We start from the raw sequence: 19870 nt of genomic DNA, 5'->3' as shown, positions 1-19870 counted from the left end.
AATAGTTGCTTAAAGGAGACATTAAGTAGACTGAGGACTGAGATCTCAGCGTCTTGGCCACTGAAAAGTGTCACTTTCTCATAACCTGTTTTTTTTTTTTTTTAATAAATTGAGATTTTTTTGATTGGATTTTTACCCCCACTGAGCCTTATTTAAAATGTGACCTTTGAGAAAACATGTGAGTTTGATGGTTTTGAACATCTCTTGTGGGTTCCTTATTACTGACTTAAGGATAATGATACTATTTGAAAGAATTGCCTAGAATTCACAGTTCTTTCCCCAAAAATGTCACTTGACTATCACAGATAGAATCTCCCAGAGTATTTGAGAGGTAGTGTGTGGTGTTGGGTGTTGGATTTCTGCTTACTTCTTTAGGACTTTCTAAATTGTTTTAGGTATTTTAATGACTGACCTGAGGGAGAGCGTGGTGAATTATAAATTATTCATGAGAAGGTCAGGGTAGATTCACAGAGTTTGAGATCTGTTTTGGTTTCCCCTTTTGCTGTATATTGAACAGGCCCAGTGTCATTGATGCGCCAGGGAAGGTAATTAGGAAAAAGGAAATCAGGACTCTGAAACAATGAATTTACCAGGAGAAGGAAGGCTTGGGGTTGGTCTAGTGAAATCAGGGAGCAATACATGAAATTTCTAGAGAAAATTGGTATTTAATTCCTACCTCGGGGTTTTCTTAATTTGTAGAACATTGACTCTGATGATATTTACTACTTAAGCCCAAGTATCTTTTTTTTTAGAACTAAGACGTCTAGCTTCCATTTTCGACAGGGTAGGAAAACAATACATATATACCTTGTGATATGAAACAGTAATTTTAAAATTATAGGAGCTATTCAGTTCCCTGGTTTTTTTCTTCACAGTTACTAACATATAAATTGTTTAAAAAAGTGGGAATAGGAGTTTTGTTCTTCAGCCTAATTTTGTAATTATCCTCTAGCAAGGGGAATAAAACTTCAGTATATTCGTAAGTTTCACTTTTTCTCTTTTTTTTTCCTAAATGGTTACTTCCTTCTTTGATGACATTCCTGCATTCCTTTTAGAGTATTTACTTTTCTGGGCAGATAACAGTACTTTGCGAAGGCCTGGCTTCCTAGTCTGAGAGCAGTTATCAGTGATTGAATAGATGTGGCCTGCTGTCCGGGTTTCCACTTGTGTGAGCAGTGGAGAACCTGTCCTGGCCTTGATCTTGGCCCCACTCCTGGTGCAGCTTCCTAAAACCTCTGTCAACAACTGGAGTTCTGAAGAAGAGCACCGTATTCCCTCAGCCAGCACCTGTTAGGTGCTTATCATGTTGGGGCACCATTTTCAGCACTTGGGATTCAGCAGTAAACAAGACCAGCAGTATTTCTACTTTCAGGGAGAAAGTGGAGGTAGTAAGTAAACTAAAAGGTTGATAAGGTAATTTTAGATAATGGTAAATACTGTACCAAATATAAGATCAGGTTCACGATAGAGAATGACTGAGTGGTAAAATGAGGGTAAAGGTCTCCTTCGTATAGTGTCAGGGGAAGCCTCTCAGAAGAGGTGATAAGTGAGCAAAGAACAGAATGATTTTAAAAGGGCCAGCTCCACTGAGGTCTAAGGGAAGGCAGAAGAGGCCGAGGGAGCCTTACGCATGGGACCTAAAATCTGGAGAGAGCTGGTCTTTGAGTGGAGGAGGAGGAGCCCAGGCTAGTGGGGTCGTGGTGAGTGAGGAGGAGAGAGGCGTTCAGCGGCTCTGTGATGGCTGACTCCAGACAGGAGAGCCGTGAGAGTGGACGCGGGGAGACCAGTTAGAAAGGGGTTGTGGTAGCCCATGTGAGAGGCGAAGGCGCCTGGACAGGAGTGCTGTGGTAGAGGTGGTTGGAAGCGAGTGCTTGACTCCAGGAGGTTTGAGAGACACCTCTGGTGCCATCTCTTGAACATTCTTCCCGGGACTCACTGAGCACCTCCCCTTCAGCACCTGATTCATCTAGCTTGTGTTGTTATCTCAGACAGTACAAGGGAGAAAGCACAGCATGCTGAAGGGAGGTAAAAGGATTATAGCCAAGAGGTTATACTCCCAAATTGTCAGAGGCTGAGGAAACCCCATATATCTTCCATGAAGCCAGAGCAGCGGACTCTTTTTGTGGGGTGAAGCTGTTTTCTAGGACTGCTTCAGCTGACGGTGCTGCTAGGCTGGGATCTGTCTTATGGTTGCTTTTAGACATTACCAGCATCCTGCTAACCAGGGTGGTTCTGGGTCCGCCTGCTTTGCTGTCTTTTACTAATGGTAGGAATCTTGTAGCCCTCCCAAGCTAAAGATGGAGGATGCCTGGTCAGCTGTGTGTGGTGTCCGTGTCTGCATTTCACAGTCCTCACTCCTCTTCCACAGTGTCTCCTGCACAGAGCTCTCCATCCCCAGGAGCCTCTGCCCCCCATTCAGCAGCACATTTTGAATATGCTGGATCCTCCCGCCGAGGTGACTGCTAGATGTCAGGTTCCTCTCTCCAAAGTAAAGACACTCTTCCCTCTGACGGAAGTCATCAAGAAGAAGAACCAAGTGACTGGTCAGGACATTTTCCAAGATAAGTAAGTACTCAATGGAGTTGTGTGCGAGGTTGGAGCAAAGCAGACGGGTGGTGGTCTTAGAGGGGCTCTGTCATTAAGGATTGCAACCTGGGTTTGTAGAATCACAAAGGTGGGAGAAAGAAACCTCTTGCTATTTGAGCCTTGCGTTGGAAATCCAGTGTGGATACGTTTTATCCTGCTTGTGCGTCTAGGAATCAGAGCTACCTTTGGGGTTGTTGACTTTTTAACCAGCGTCAGATTCTTAGTGAATTTTATATATATATATATATATATATATATACACATATATATATATGAAGATAAATGATCTATTGAATATCTGCGATTAAATTTTACCATTTTTAAAGTAAGGTGCTGGGGATGAGAGGAGAAGGGTGAAGTCAAAGTTTTTCATTTTGGAGGTAGGCTCTCAGGAGAACATCTGAGATTTTTGGAAGGAAGATGGGGAGGAGAATGAGAAGCCTGGCCGTCTGCAGCTCTGCTGTTACTGTGTGATGTGCTTGGTCATACCGTTAGTGAGGTAGTCACAGATTAAGGATTGTAAAATGGTTTTCATGCCCTTAGATCAATCTTTCAGGCAGCTATTAAGTGTTTTTTCCCGCACATCAGAGTCTGTTTAGAATTATATCAGTTTCCATTCAAAGCAGAACACAAACAAACCGTAGGCTGTTCTTATCCAGAATTATGTGGGTGTATGACATTGATTTCACCAGGTTTTGGTCTGATTATTGGTAACTTTTCCCCCCAGATCAAAACGATCTACTCATTTTTGTAGGTTGTATGCTGAGATCCTATTTTAGATCACAATTTATTTTTTCCTTTTTCTTTGATTTCCTTACCACAGCTGTGTCTTTATTGACAAAATAAAGTTTTTATTTGTCAGTACCTGATTGGAACAGTATTGAGTAATTTCCAGAAATCTTCACAGGGTTCTGTAAAGTGTTAATTCAGTGAATTATCTTCCAAGTTAAAAAGAAATCTTTGCATTTTCTGTGGCTTTTTAGAGGTTACTACTCCAAGCTTTGTCAGGATTAAAAAAAAAAAAATTGTAGGGTTGAAAGATTCTATCATGTGCATTTCTAACACATCTGGAGAATTTTATGTTTCTCTTTAGTCTGTTGTGCCTTTTTCTACGTTAGAAGACTGTCACTCAAAACTCTCTTTCCCCCTGCTACCCTCAGCTATCTCTGGATTCCTCCTGTCTCAGAACAGTCAATAAAACTCTGAGTCCTTTTCTTCCCACGACAGCCTTGCTGTCATCTACCAACAGTCATATGGCTATTCTCTCTCTGTTTTAAAGCTCTCGTTCATGATCTTGATTACCTTCCTATGTCTTGGGAAAGAAATGGGCCATTTCCCCCTCCTCCTGTTGATTAAAATGTAAATTAGCTGGTTAAAAAAAAAAACAACATACCACTGAGACCCAGACCCTGAAGACTGTTGTTCTGTGATTTGATCCCTGCTTGTTCTTTGCTCCCATAAAGGTTTGGTTTGCCACACAGCCAAGTGAGCTGCCTGGGACCAGAGAATAATCTTGCTCATACATACCTACTCACACGTCACTGCTCTAGTCTTCCTTCTCAGAAATCTTAGTTTTTAAGAATTGCAGAAACGACACATTTAACAAGTATTTATCGAGCACCTCGTATATTTAAGAATGACTCAGTCCCTTCTGCAAGGTTCTAGAGACTCTCAGTTTTTATGATTAAACCCCAATCAGCTTTAGAGGCGGTCTCCCTAAGGGAAAGAGAGATTGCTTACAAAAAGCTATGATTTTGTGTATATTCAACGTCCCTGTATCCAGGGTACGTATTTCTATGATGATGGTGATTTCAAAGAGAAAATAGAAGCCCATAGTAGGTCAGAACGCCTCGGTTTTCCAGCCCATCTTACCGAAAAACATATCTGCATTTTATCTGCCTTCACTTCCTTTCTTCCTGTCTCAGTGGAGGAGGGTACCACATCCTGTCCCAAGTTAATCCTTTCACCTGTGTCCTCGGATGCCGTCTTCCATCCTATCTGGTACCTTTCAGTCCACTAATAATTTCTTCCTTCCTTCCTTCCTCACTGTAATTTTCAGCTTCTCCCACTGTACCAACCCCCTTCCCTCCACACATTAACATTTTATTTCTTTCCTCTAAAAGAAAATGAAGTAATCCTCTCTGTTTTCCTCCCTCTAATTACTACCTGTCATCATCTTCTTTCCTTCCACAGCCAGGCTTATTAGAAGAATAGCCCACACTGCTGCTTTTCCCAGCGCTTGTCAGCTCAGGCTTATGCCCCCACCACGTCCCTGCCCCTGGTCTCCTGAAAGACCCTCCCTGCTAGGTTTACTTAAGCTTGGCAGTCCTTTTCTTACTTGACCTCTTTGTAACACTTGACATTGTCAGTTATTCTTTCCCTCTTGAAATTTATATATCTTCCTGAACTTCAGCTTGTCCAGCTAAACCTTTGACAGCTCCCTCTCAGATTCTTCTGGGGCGGCTTTTCTTTCCCCACACGTCTTTCAGGTTGATATTTTGTAGGTCTCCTTCTCTGAAAGGGCTGACATTTATTGGACACAGGTATGTTCTGGGAGCTTTACGTGTATTATCTGTTTGGATCCTCCTGGCCACCCTATGAAGTAGGTTCTTTTATTTACTCCATCTTAACCCTGAGAACCCTGAAGCTTAGAGAAGATAAGAAACTTGCTCAGGATCACAGCTGGTTAAGTGTTAGAGTGAGGATTTAAACGTGGTAGTTCGACCCCAGAGCTTACACTCTCAAGGATTATGCTGTGTTGCACATCCTAAGACCTTAATTATTTCTCATATAGGTCTTCAGAAATAACTGAATACCTGTCTATCCTAAAATATTTCCATCTTATCCACTGGATCCTAAGTGTCTACAGATAACTCAAGGTCAATATGTCCAGAGATTATTTTATCACCTTTCCCTTTCCACACTCCTTTCAGCCCCCTCTTCATGTTATTATTTTCAATTCCAGTGAATGACACCTAATTTCTAGGGAGTCATCCCTTTTCTTCACTTTCCTCATCTAATTGGTTTACCAGGTTGTATTAGATTTACCTCAAGTTCACTCCTTTCACTTCAGGTTAGTATAGTGGCTAATAGCATTGATTTTAGAGTCAGATAGATTTGGATCAAAACTCAAGCATTTGTTTTTAATAGTGGTCAAAATAGGCAAGTTGCTCCATGCCAAGCTGTGATAACAAATACCTGCCTTTTAGGAGAGTAGTTAAAAGTACAGGGTTAGCTGTGGACTGTGTTACTGTGTGCTTAAGACAAAATCAGGCTCTTTTGCTCATTTGTAAGAGGATAGTTTATAATAGCTAACTCAAATGCTTGGCTTCATGATTAATGGTAAGCATTAAAAAAAAAAAAAAAAAGTTAGTTCTTACTAGCATTGCCCACTGCCATTGCTTTTATGTAGGTTTCACTTTAGCCTGCTTTACTGATATAACCCCCTTGGCCAATTTCCCTCATTCCAGGCTTCCCCTTCCAGTTCATTCTGCAATCTGCTGAGTGATTTTTTAGAAAACAAATCTGATCACATCACTCCCTTGCTTAAAATTCTCTAATGCAGTGATTCTTCGTCAGTGTGTGTTTGTATGTGATGGACCCTTTTGTCTTCTGATAAAAACTATGAACCATCTCCCCAGGAAAATGCCCCAACATAATAAATTTTGCATATAATTTTAGGTGGTCACAAATTCTTTGATGTCCTTCTTGGATGCCTGATTAAAAACCTTTGCTCTCATGGCTTTCTGTTACCTTCAGCTTCGGGTCAAATTCTGTTACACAAATGAGAAGGAAAAGAAGTATCTATCCTGCTAACTGGAGAACCACTTTGTGTCCTCAAAGTTTTTATGCCTACAGTTTAGATATTTTCTGTCTTCATCTCTCACTACTTCCCAGCTTGCACCTCATACCCCAGCCCAGTACAGCCTCTCGCTGTTCTCTCAAAGGGATGCACTGCTTACCACACTGTTTTGTTAATTGCCTGTTTATATATTATCCTTCTTATTTGACTGAACTTCTTGAAGGTGATGATTATGTATTCTCATGCTGGTGCTCAGCCGTGTTTGACCCTCTATGACGTCAAGGACTATAGCCCACCAGGCTCCTCTGTCCATGAGACTTTCCAGACAAGAATACTAGAGTGGGTTGCCATTTCCTTCTCCAACCTTACAGATTATAAGAGGCTATACTCATAAAATTTGCTAATCTGCTGCAGAATACTGGGATAGGACAGATAATTTGCAGTTGTCTACTTCCTAGTTTTCTGTATAAAATAAAGATTGCTAAGGAGAAAAGGAGAGAAAGCAACAAACTGTCTAGGGCCCCAGCATCCAGACGCAGCAGCTGTTAACACTTCTGTGTCTGCCGTGTCCTCGCCTGGATGATGTGTACTTTCCAGGGCTCAACTCATTCATAGATAACTTGGGAATGAGAGTCATTGCACTTTCCCACTTCAGATAGATATTACGAGTTTAATATATGTAGATTTCCCATTAATCCTGTTAAGTGATTCAATCTTGAGATTATTAAACGTATTCTTACTGCTTCCTGCTCTTTTCTGGACTGGCATTTATCTGCCCAGTTCTGGAGAATTAGTATATATGTTTTCTAATTCTTCCTTCCCTAGAATCTTATTTGGGAGGGTTGAAGAAATTCTTCCATGTGATTTGACCTTGTGTTCTCACAGAACTTAGCTTTGTATGTTTAATGCTACTGTATAAGTTAATTTGTCCTTTTGGAAGAGAAAGTGTGAATAGTTGATATATGGTATATATATCAAAATACCATCAATAGATGGTATTTTTCATCTTAGTGTTTTCCTGAGGAACAAACTGAAGGTCAGAGAGGACAGTAACTTACTAGACTCTAAACATACAAAAATTAGTACCGAGTCAGTACCTTCAAGAAGGAATAAAACTCCAGGGCTAGCCAGTATCCCTGAGACTAGAGCCTGGATGTTTTTATCTGTAGATTTTCCCTGAACCATGTCATCTTTCTCTTGGGAAGAGCTGGCAAAGGTTAACTAAAGTGGCTGTGACTTTTTTTTTTTTTTTTTTAAAGAACTACTCAAATTCTGATAGAATTTTATGCTTCCTCAAGTTTGTGCATTTTCCCTTGTTTTCATCAGCAAGGTTTTGTGTGTTTATTTATTCTGCTTGAAGGAAAGAGCTCTGAATGACTCACTCCTTATCTTTTCTTTACTTCTCAAAGAGAAGAAGGCAAATGGTAAATGGGAAAGATGTCAAGAGTAAAACTTTTAATTTGTGTTTGTAAGACTGTAACGATGACTTTAGTTCTTTCATTGGGCTCGAAGAGGAGATTCATTATTGAAATATTATTGAATAAGCTAACTTATGTCTTATTTTTCTTTGCTTTATTTTTAGGATAACCTCTTCAAGCCTTACTGTCTGGAAGTTGGGCTTTTGAATAAAAACATCACATTTAGAATTGTAGTTCTTAGTTACTATTTTCCCTTCTCATTCAGGCATTTCTTGGCAGCTTCTCTTGCCCCACACTGACTATTTGTCTGGGAGAAAAATATTCATGTTTCTCTGTTCTGTAGCTTAAGGAAGATTATGGGCACAGTCTTTGGATCTTTCTTCTCCTTTGCAATTAACTTGACCTCCTCTTGACTTTAAGGCAGACTGTTAAAGCCAGTGTGTTACTTGAGGCAATATGTTTGATACACTTCCTTGGAGTCATCGTTCCCTTACCACACAGATGCTTTTGCACTATTGCCCAAAACACAATTAGGTTTATAAAGGAACACATTAAAAGTTTTCTTTTGAAAGTGGTTTTTTATAGTTTAAGACTTCTTTAAGAGTATGCTCTTGCATATTTAATTAAGGATTGTCTAGAAAGTTTTGACAGCTGTAAGTAGGAGCTTATAAAACTCTCACATACATGATGAAGAAGATAAGTTATTAGACACAAAAGTCTTCTCTGTATCTAGAAAGCTAATATCAACTCTATCAACTCTCAGAAACTAGCAAATAATAACCAAAGGGTAAATGGGTTTCGTACTGAAATGTGAAGTTTCCATTACTGGTGCTTGCAGTTTCATCTTTTGAAAGGGTTTTGTGATGCGACTGCTAATTAAAGCCCAGGCCGCTGTAGTTGGTCTGTCAGGAACTTGGAGGCTGGGAAGGGGAGACAGCTGCTTGTAAAGAAGACTAAATGTGGCTACTTGTCTTTGATTCTTGAAAAATAAATTTATACTTTTCACATCAGCAGTTCTGGGTTTTGTATTGTTTGTTCTGTTCTAAGGGAAGGAAAAAACCATTTATTTCTTTTCCAGTCATGAAGAGGGACCCACCTGTAAAAAACTGAAGACTGAGGAAGAGGATGCCCACTTTAGTATCTCCAGTCTGGCCGAAGGCGGTGTCACCTGTGTAAGCAGAACTTCCCTGCTGTGCTCCCCTCTTTGGGGAAGGTTGGGACTTGGGGAGTTGGCATCAATTTCTGTTAGTCCTTCAATGTAGCACTTTCTTTGATCCTTTCAGTATATAAGCCACGTTTGTCCATCCCACACTTCTTCCTTTCTTCTTTTAATTATTGTCAGTGAATCACCTATATGATTCATGTATATGATATGTATTTTATGATACATTTATATTATATGATATGTAGTATCAATACATAGAGCACTATATAGAACATGAAACATCACTTTTGTAAAGTTTTTCTGCTGACTTCATTTTGCAGCTTTCTGTTTAGTCACAATGGTAGGATAAGTGGGGGCTTAGTGATAGGAGTCTTATCTCCGAGTATATAAGCTTTAAGAATGTCTCGTTTCTTTTCTGATGTACAGCTCACTAGTTTAGGATTTCCCCAAACCATGTATCCTTTGACACTTGAGATCTTCTTTATTTAATGGAATGGTTTTTGGAACTTGAACATATTGCCTTATTTTAAGTGACATTATTTTGAATCAATGGATCTTAAAAATTGTTCTTTACTACTAGCCAAATAGACTAGAAAGGGTAGCTAGTATTAGGGCATGCCTTTTCCCCTCCTGAAAAAGCAATGCTCCAGAAAAACTGAATGTCTAAAAAATTATTTGGATTTTAGTCCAATATCTTCATAGTAAAGGAAAAAAAAAGTCATGACCTTTTTTATTCTCAGAGCTCTTCTGATGCTATACTAGAGTAGACTGGAAATCTGAGTACTTTTGTACCAGCATTTACCAGCCTTTATAGAAGCCTATTGTCTTCTCCTTGAGCTCAACTTAACCCCTATTAAGGTTAAGATCAGATGATGAAAGACATGGGCATGATCAGAAAGTGCCATATAGTGTGGCAGAGATTTTTGTGTTTGAAACTCTCCCACCTAGCACTGATTTGTTTTTATTTTGGGGCCATGTTTATTTTGGGCATGTTTGAATAGTCTACCAAGACTTCAGTGCCACGGGTTTGATCAGCAGCAGTCCCCAGAAAGGACAGTTCAGCACATCAGGGCATCAGGCTCTCAGTTCCTGTGTCATCCTAGTGGGACAGGGATACTCTGAACTGACCCTGCGCCACAGCATCCTCCCCTTCCTAATTGGCTGGGTGTCAGGATGGACAGGTAGTCTGCCTGGTAAGCTAGGCTGCCTGGTGCCTCGGGCATCAGCCTTCTGACCCCTCGGGAATGAAGTCAGTTTGCATGAGGAGAGGTGAGTGGAAGTACAGACAGACGGCAGCCCTTTGACCACAGGAATCTGCTAGTTCTTAACAAACCATGGAAATGAAAATGAACAGGAAGGGCCTCACTTTGTCTTTGCCTGTTTTATAAGAACACTCTACTTTAAGCTGTCTCGTCTTGCCTGGGGTACTTCCGAAAAGAGAAGTGATCTGCAGGTTTACTGTCTGTGGGTGTGTTCTAGGTTGGAAGCGTGAATCCTGCTGAGAACTTCCGTGTTCTAGTGAGGCAGAAGAAGGCCAGCTTTGAGGAAGGTAAGAGATGCCGTGGGCTTTGCACTTGAGGAAAGGTGTTTAGTTAGGTTAATGTGATTTAAGTCTAGACTAATAGTTGTCACCTTTTGTTACACTGTTTTATAGAACGATTTTCTTTCCTGGTAGATCTTTGTGACTGTCCCTTGTTGGTAAGCTCACCAGGGCCACAGTGTGAGCACAGGAAGGTAAATTTAGCACTGGTCTTTTAAACAGAGAAGAGCCAATTCATAGGTCTCTCTGTTAGGAAAACAGTGGGCTGGAATCCTGGAGCTTTTAGTTCCACTTCACTGAAGTTCTCTGGGAATAAAATATTTTTGTGTCATATCCTCCCATTTTCTGAGACAGAATTCTTGTTTGCTCCTAAGAGTTTGAGCCTCATGACAATAATCTCAGAAAGACCTTATTCCTGCCCTTGGATTTGATCCTTCTGAAATTGATTACATCCTCACATTTTTCTTATCAGATGAAACCTAGATTTCCATTTAGTCTTGAGCTGATACTAAAGCAACTTGAAGGGATGGATGGAGGGTCTCGGACTGACATTCATTCACTTGATTGCATTCCGGTTCCTGTTCATTTGCCTTTAACAAGTGGCCACTGGCAATTGTAATCCTACAGCCTGGTGTATGTAACAGTATTGTATTCATTATTGCTACCCTGGGTCAGGGCCTGTGAGCTGAATGGAGACTTGAGGTAGAAACTGAATCTGTGTTCCCCTGGGGGACAAGTACTTATCAAAGGATTTTCCCAATAAAAATATTTTTTTCAGACAATTCTGGTACCAGTTTTTGAAGCTCTAATATTTTCTCTACTTGCTCTCATGACTGCAGGATTGCTTTGTGGGATAATTGAGACAAAAAGTAAGGTTAGGGGCCAGTGGTAGGGTTCAGAGAAGAGGGAAGCTGCTGGCACCATAGAAGTGGAAAAATAAGCTATTTCAGGAGAGGAGGGAATGAGGAGAAACAGGTAAGAGGAGAGGAAGTGAATGGATTTGCATAAGGGCACAGTGTTCTACAGTATTCTCAACTCATGACTGAGGATATTCTTCAGTGTTGGTAAAACTCTGGAATGCTTGGCTTGAGTGCTGTGCCTGGGGAAGTTGGTGAGGAGGCAGAGTTTTGGGTCTGGAGTTAACTTCAGACAGAGCAGAGAAAGCTCCTGAGAACACCAGATGCCAGAGTCTAAAGAGGTCTTGAGAGAGTAAATTCTTGAGAATTTGCTTATATCTTAGGAAAACACTGTTTTTCCTAAGCTAATTGGGGATTAAAGCAGTCTTGTGAAAACAACAGTGGCAGGTGACCCCTCGATGGCATATAGATCGCAATGTGTGCATGCTCAGTCGTGTCTGACTCTTTGTGACCCCATGGACTCTGGCCTGTCGGGCTCCTCTCTCCGTGGGATTTCCCAGGCAAGACTGCTAGAGTGGGTTGTCATGTCCTCCTCCCGGGGATCTTCCTGATCCAGGGATCAAAACCTGCATCTCCTACATTGGCAGGTAGATTCTTTACCACTGAGCCGCCTGGGAAGCCCATAGGTCACAATAGGTATTATCATTATTCCCATTTTATAGGAGGACAATCTGTAAAACTGGAAGAAATGAACTTCCCCCCAAAATCACACAGGGATTCAAATCCATGTGTCCTTCAGATACTGGATTTTTCTATTTAGCAGTACTATTTTTCCTGATTCCTAATGCCTTCCTTTCCTGTGCCCTTTTTTTGTTTGTTTATTTGTTTAAACATTACAAGGTCAAGCATCTCACACCTGTGCCCACAGCTAGGATTTTGATCGGTAGACTGTTCTTCCCTGTTGAAGGTGACTGAGTCCTAGCACACTGAAGTGTTGTGATGGTGGATGTCCCTCTGGACCTCATTCTGGAACTTGGTCAGTCAGAGATCTCCAGTGACCTCACAAAAGCAGACTTTCTGCCGAGCTGCCAAAAAATGGGACTGCCCACTTGTTAGCAGTTAGTTCTGTCTCATGGTCCTCATTTGGCTTCCCTTTCTTGCTTCAAGCTTCAGAAATTTTATGTCTTCATTCCTTTTCTACCTCCCGTGTTCTTCTACTTGAAAATGTCTTGGTGAGCCAAGACTCACTTGTAAGCCTGAAGAACTCCCCCAAACTTAAAGCTACCTCCCTGGTTTTGATCTTCTAGAGATTGGGCAGGGGAGGCTGAAGTCCTTCTCTTCTCTCCTGTATATCTATTTTTTAAATGGAGTGGCCAAAAGTGTGATTAATAATGGGTAGTTTTACCCTTTGTTAGAACTTGGCCCTTTAACTTCTGTTATAAACTAAAGTACGGGTGTAATTCCTTTGCCCTTGAACCAATAGCAGAGTCATCCAAAACTTTCAACTCAAATAGAGTTTTGTGATCCTGTCCCCTTGACATGAGCAGTCAGCAACACACATTTTCTTTTCTGGTTTTTAGTGTAAGCGGTGTTCCTTGTCCTAAGCTTACTGACATAGAGCAAGTAACACCGAACCCCAGGAACATGTTCATTCTGGCTGTTGATGCTTCTATGAGATGTCTTTAATTCTTATGTGCCCTTCTCTTTCTGGTCCAACTTTCCCCCTTCCTTGCTAGCCACCTGCCATTCTGTTACTACAGTTTTACAATAGAAAATTCTTGTTCTTTATTCTCTGTATAAAATAATCATCTCTCAGTTGTGAAGGTGGGTTTGTTTCCCTCACACAGTATCCATAAACCCATCAATTCCATCATCTGTGATGTCTGTTATGTGCACTTGTGAGTTATTGAGGGAACCTGAGTCCACAGTTCTCGGAGACCCCTGAGTAGTGACAAGGTAGCGGAACCCTGTTCCACCAAACTGAATTCACAGGAGCATGATTGGTTAAAAAACAAACCTGTCAAGAAAAGACATCCTAAGTAGGAGTGGTATGGACTACTATTTGGGGTCTGATATCTAAAACATCCTAAGTTGGAGTGATATGGACTCCTATTTGGGGTCTGATATCTAACATTAGATTTATTTGCAGTGAGTGTAACGTGCACAGCCGTTTGATAGATGATGATCACTCAATTCTGTGGCCATTGAGGTATTTCATGATTCTCACATCTTTTCCTCTCACTTTGTTTGGATCATGTCTCATCCTCTAGTCTGCCATCTTCGTTCTCCAACCTCTTAGTCTCATATGTCAAACAACATCCTTCCAACTTTAAAGGACGTTTCTTAAAATTTACTTCTGCAGGATTGCCCAAAACTAGGCAGAATGTTATCAATGCAACTAGTAATGAAATTATATTATTCAGCAAAGTCAAATAAATAATTTCTTTCAACTCTGTGAGTAGAGCACTGACCCATATGATTTTCTACCATGAATCTAGTCTAACCTCTGGGTTCTCAATCCAAGTTTCTTAAGGGATCTGGGAAAAAATTCCCATATGTGTGTGTTTTATGTATTTTCCTTTGTTAATGGTTTATTAATCTTCGCTATGAATTATATAACCTATCATACCCCTTTCTAGATAAACATAAGAAAATAAAAAATATGGCCTTTATCTGTTTTGCACAGAGAAAATAACAGAAAAATAGCTTCTGTTAAGTACCTTAAACATCCTGAAAAAAGGATACTAAATACAAACAGAACTAAAATTTTTAGTATTGTTAGCCCTTTAAAAGTTTCTTTAACAATTTGACATACTTTATTAGCTTTCCCCAAAGCAACAGAGATCCATGTAATCATGAGAGAGAAAATACATGATTACAAATTCTAGAGATTTAGTCTATGCTTTTATATTTTTTTATTAAATATTTTACTTGTCCTTCATTGACCTTCTTTTTGACTAGTTTTAAATTGTTAAACTCTAAAACTTGATGATCCATGCTTAATTTATACCTCACTTATCAATGTGAATTTTAAAATTAAAGTTTATTTGGAATTGTAAAGGACCCCTAGTAGAAAGATATGCTATTATTTGATGTGATAATTGTGTATCAGTGACTCTTAGGGTCTTGTTCATCTTCCATGTGGCCCATGGTTTTAGGCCCAGAATGGTTGAGATGACTTTCCACAGATTATTGCAAATGTGTGGATCAGATTCAAGAGCCAGTTGTTGCCTTTTGTGGCCTTAAACATCTCCATTCGTTGCTTACATTGCATTAGATTGTACACAACTGCTCTGAAGTTTACAGTTTAATGTAATAAAACTCATTAACCAAATAATTCCAATGAAATCATTGAAGACAAAAAGAAAAAATAGAAAGAGACATGACATAGAAGTCAAAGACTAGCATATACACACAACCACTTTATAAGTAAGTGTTTTCAGTTTTCACATTTGTCCTAAAAGTCTCCTGTCCATTCTTACTCAGCTTCTAACATCTTTTCAAATTCCTGTCAATCTGTGGATCAGAGTATCTCTAATTATGGAGTATGACTCTTGTAAATTGTAGCCTAGCTGTATGTTAAAAATGAGAGCATGCAAATCAAAAACTGTTTGCTAATAGGTAAACTCTCTCAGTAAGCACCAAGATTTCTTCCTGAGAGCATTAAAGGACACCTATGTGTGATACACACAGCATTTTCAGTCTCCCAATGTTTTGTTTTCTCATGCCAGGTGGTAAAGTTGCTTGTCTTAAACTTGCTGAGTATTTTTTTTTTCTTTTTTTATGTTAAAAATAGAAAGAATGTTTTTTTCTCTGGCTGAAAATGTGGAACTCACATGAATGGTTTCCCTGTGTCAGAACAGCTAGAAGAACACAGAGTTCATTCAAGCCTGCATGTAATGTGGTGACCCCCTGGCTTGCATTGATGACCCGTGCCAGCAGTGCAGCCAGGCAGGTGCTCACAGTTGGCTCTGCTGGAAACAGAATTAATCATGGGTTCTCTGGAAAAAGGGTGTGGTATCCAGCTTGCTGTTGGTGTTCACCCTTGCAAGACGTGCTAATGAGAGTGATTTGTGAAGCAGAGAGCTGTTGAAGTACTTAGGGCAGTTTGGTTCTTTTTCTTCATTGCCTGTAATTCACGGTGCATAGTAGATCACTGTCATGCAGGGCATTGTACTTGGTTCTCCTAGTTGTCCTTGAATTGAGCTGTCTTCATGACTGCTTTGTAAGTCCAGCTGGTTGAGAAAGGAAACTGATATCTGATTTTGCTGATCTGCAAACTGCTGCAGTCAATGACTGACTGAAAATGACTGCTTGTAGCAATTAGCAGAAGCTCTTAACCAATGGAAATGTTTAGGAAAGGATGTTAATCTTTCGTTAGAATAGTCACTAATAGGTTGAAATGTGTTAAGAGGAACCCAGAAACAGCTTAAATGCAGTAAAAATGTTTTGGTTCCCTCTACCCCACCCCACCTTCAAATTGCAAGCCCAGGGCAAAAAATATGCTGACACAGAAAGAAGTGGTAAGTATAATTAGGTATTATTAGTCCTGTCTGTTTCCATGTCTACATAAAACTTTAAAAAATGGCATACTTGTTTCTTGGGCCAGAAAAGGGAAGGGAATTTGGTTCAGTTAGAGAACACAGTTCCAGTAGAGCTTGAGAATATTAGCAGCATAGATATCCTTGGATATAGAGGAAAAAAATCAACTTTTTTTTTTTTGCAATTCCTTCTGGACAGTTGGGAAAAAAAAACTTTTAGTTAACAGTTATGATTAAAGGCCTTGCTGTAGACTGAACTGTGTCCTCCCCAAATTTTTTAAAGCCCTGACCCCTCATGTGATGGTATTTGGAGATGGAGCCTTTGGGAGGTCATTAGATTTAGATGAGGTCATGATGGTGGAGCCCTCATAATGAGATTAGTAACCCTTATAAAAAGAGACACTAGTTTGCATTCTCTTCTCTCTTCTTCTCTTTCTTTTCTCTCTGATGTGAAGGTGACTGTTTGCAAGCCAGAAAGAGAGCCCCCACCCAAACCTGACACCAGCTTCCAACTGTGAGGAAATAAATTTCTGTTGTTGAAGCCAGCTGGTCCATGATATTTTGTTATGTCAGACTGAGCTGGCTAATATAGGCTCATTTTCTTTTCCTTTGTCAGATTAAGCTGCTGAAATCCTGTATTTTATCTCTTTGTCTTTTAGCAGTAATGAGATGCAGCCATAACACTCAGGATGGTCACTGTACAGTGTTTCACTGGTAGGCCATTGGAGTCAGGAGCCATTTCTCATATGGGAACTATCAAACTATAATTCTCTTGCCCTTGGAATCTAGTAGAGTTCCCTTGGGACATTAAGGACAAGATTTATTGTTTGAGCTTTTTAGTGGTTATTCTGTAGTAGAACACCTAGTGTCTCCCTTCTAGCTGTGGTAAATCTCCACAAATCTTTAGTTGAATTGCACTTATTTATTGCCAATTTTTAAACAGTTTGTTGCAGTGTCATTTTCTGCTATAAAAGTACTCATTCTAAGTAAAATTTTGTGATTCTTTATAAATGAAAAAGGTTATGCAATCATCACCGCAACCCAGTTGAAAAACTTTTCCCTTAACTCCACAGAGTTCCCCCTGACAGTTTGTAGTCCGTTCTCTGTCACCACCACCTCAGCCAACCACTTTCTGTCTCTATAGATTTGTCTTTTCTGAAAATTCCGTAATGGAATCACTCAGTAGGCAGGCTTTTGTGTCTGGCTTCTTTTATTTAGCATAAGGTTTCTGACTTTTGTCTATGTTGTAGAATGTATCAATAATTGAATTCTTTTTTGTGCTGAATAGTATTCCATTTTAATGAATATGCCACATTTTGTTTATCCATTCACCAATTGCTGGATATTTGGATTGTTTCCAGTTTTTAGCTATTAAGAACAATGCTGCTATGGATATTTGTATGTTTATATACTCCTTAGGATTTTCTACTTACAGGATCATACTGTGCAAATAAAGGCAGTTTTACTTCTTCCTATGTGACTTGTATTGCTTTCAGTTTCTTTTTTTTTTTTAATTTTACTGGCTGGAACATTCAGTACAGTGTTGGCTTTTTAGTCCTTCACCATTAGTATAATGTTAGTTGTAAGTTTTCTCAGATCCCCTTAATCAGCTTGAAAAAGTTTTCTTCTACTCCTAGGGGACAGAGAGTTTTGCTGTGAATGAGTGTTGAGTTTCGTCAGGTGCATGTTCGACATCTATGAGATGGTTACATGGGTTTTATTTGTCTATTTATATGGTATACTATGTTAATTGATTTTCAGTTGTTAAACCAGTCTTCCACTACAGGAGTAAATTCCAGTCAGTCATGGTAAATAATCCTTTTTGAATGTTTCTGAATTCATTTTGCTCATATTTTGGTAGGATTATTGTGTGTATGTTCATAAGTGATACTTTCCTGTAGTTTTCTTGTGGTATCTTTGTCTGGCTTCAGTATCTGGGAAAGCAGGCCTCATAGAATGAGTTGGGAAATATTCTTTCCTCCTTTTCAGAATTGGTATGGTTTCTTCATTAAATATATGATAAAATTTGTCAGTGAAGCCTTCTGGGCCTGGTTTCTTTGTGGGAAAGTTTTTAATACTAATTCAGTTATTTTACTTATGATAAATTTAGTCAGATTTCCTATTTCTTCTTGAATCACTGGTGGTAATTTGTATCTTTATATAAATTTGTCCATTTCATCTACATTGTCTAATTGTTGGCATAGCATTGTTCACATTATTTTTCCCTTATAAATTTTAAGTTCTGTGGTTGTTAGGTATATGACTGCTTTTATTCCTGATTTTTAGTAATTTGTATCTTCTCTCGGTTAGTCTAAATAAAGTTTCTCTTTTATAGAAGATCTAACTTTTAGTTTTACTGATTTTCTTCATAATTTTTTTTTAAAATTTCATTGATTTCTGCTCTGATCTTGATTTTCCCTTCCTTTTTCTCACTTAGGATTTAATTTGTTCTTTTTTTAATTTGTGGTATAAGTTTAGATTATTGATTTGAAACTTTTTCTAACATAGATATTTAAATCTGTACATTTCTCTCTAGCCAACTGTGCACCATAAACTTTTCATTCTCACTCAGTTAAAATACTATCTAATTCCTTTTGTGGTTACTTTGATCTTTGGATTATTTAGAACTGTGTTGTTTAATTTCCAAATACTAGGAAGTTCCCAATTTTATTTCTGTTGTTGAGTTTTAATTTAATTCTGTTTTGACCAGAGAACATTTCAAGTGGCTTCAACTTTTTACATTTATTGAGACTTATTTTATGGCTTAGCATTTAGATTCTTTTGACAGACGTTTCATATGTCCTTTAAAAGAATATCTATTCTGTTGTTGCTAGGTTGAGGCTTCTGTAAATGTCAAGTTGATCACTTTGGATGATAGTTTGTTCAAACGTGTACCTTTGTTGATTTTCTATCTAGTTGTTTTCCATGATGTTTTGAGTATGGAAGGTTATTTACCTTGAGACCTTGTGGGCTAGTGAGACCTTTATATTTTTGCCTCATCTAGCTAAACAACTGTCTAGAACCCCAAGTGAATGTCTATAGAGTACCAATAAAGAAACATTGTCAATTCAAGTAATAGGGTGTATTTTAAATAAAGGTCTTCAGGTATTGGAGTTTAAAAAAAATAAACGTAGATATATATATCACACGATTGTTTGTATTTCAGAATTCTCTGCTTCTTGGGAGGAATTCATTTACATTAGTAAAGTATTGGTCACTTAGTTGTGTCCAGCTCTTTGTGACCCCATGAACTGTAGTTCACCAGTCTCATCTGTCCATGGGATTCTCCAGGCAAGAATACTGGAGTGGGTAACCATTCCCTTCTCCAGGGGATCTTCCCAAGCTAGGGATTGAACCTGGGTCTCCCGCATTGCAGATTCTTTACTGTCTCAGTCACCAGGGAAGTCCCTTACATTAGTAAAGGACAAGCTTACACAGTACAGGGAAAACCGTGGCAATTTTAGGAACTTGTTAGCAAGTCTCACTTTAGTGTTTACAGATTCGGAAAATTCAAAGCTTTCATTGTTTCCGCCTTTCATTTGTTTCTTCTTTGTGCCATTTTTCTCAAGTATGGGTGTATTTTGTTTGATTCATTATTTGTCTCACACATAGGTTGGCTTATCCCACAATTAATGAAGCCACTTACACATTGGAATTTTAAATATAAGGAATTATAGAGGAGATTGAATCTATAAAGATAAAATTTGCCTTCTACAAATCTGATTCAAATTGGTAGACTAACCTGAAGGCTGATGGGCGAAATTAAATATTTTCTAAGGTCCTTTTTCATACTGCCATTTAAGTAAATGAGTAATAAACAGAAAGAAGTAAGTGGTGGAGAAAGAAAACAAAATAAATTAAAGGATCAGTGAAATAGAAGTGTCCAGAGTAACTGCCACCCATAAATGCCAATCCATGAAAAATATGTTTCCATTTAGAACTCATTAGAAATAGAAATAAT

The 19870-nt window shown here is 39.0% G+C and overlaps 1 protein-coding gene across 2 annotated transcripts in view; it reads left to right on the top strand.

Moving 5' to 3' along the window:
• The window catches only part of XRCC5 (X-ray repair cross complementing 5), an 80663-nt gene that overhangs the window by 34818 nt on the left and 25975 nt on the right, over nt 1-19870 (top strand). For both annotated transcript variants that reach the window (XM_043910112.1, XM_043910110.1), the window contains exons 14-16: nt 2369-2565; nt 8885-8978; nt 10451-10520. In XM_043910112.1, the coding sequence (XP_043766047.1) occupies nt 2369-2565; nt 8885-8978; nt 10451-10520 (361 nt within the window). The remainder of the gene's footprint in view (nt 1-2368; nt 2566-8884; nt 8979-10450; nt 10521-19870) is intronic.

This window comes from Cervus elaphus, chromosome 8, assembly GCF_910594005.1.
Source record: "Cervus elaphus chromosome 8, mCerEla1.1, whole genome shotgun sequence".
NCBI classification, from domain to species: domain Eukaryota; kingdom Metazoa; phylum Chordata; class Mammalia; order Artiodactyla; family Cervidae; genus Cervus; species Cervus elaphus.
This window is presented reverse-complemented; position numbering and strand designations above follow the sequence as displayed.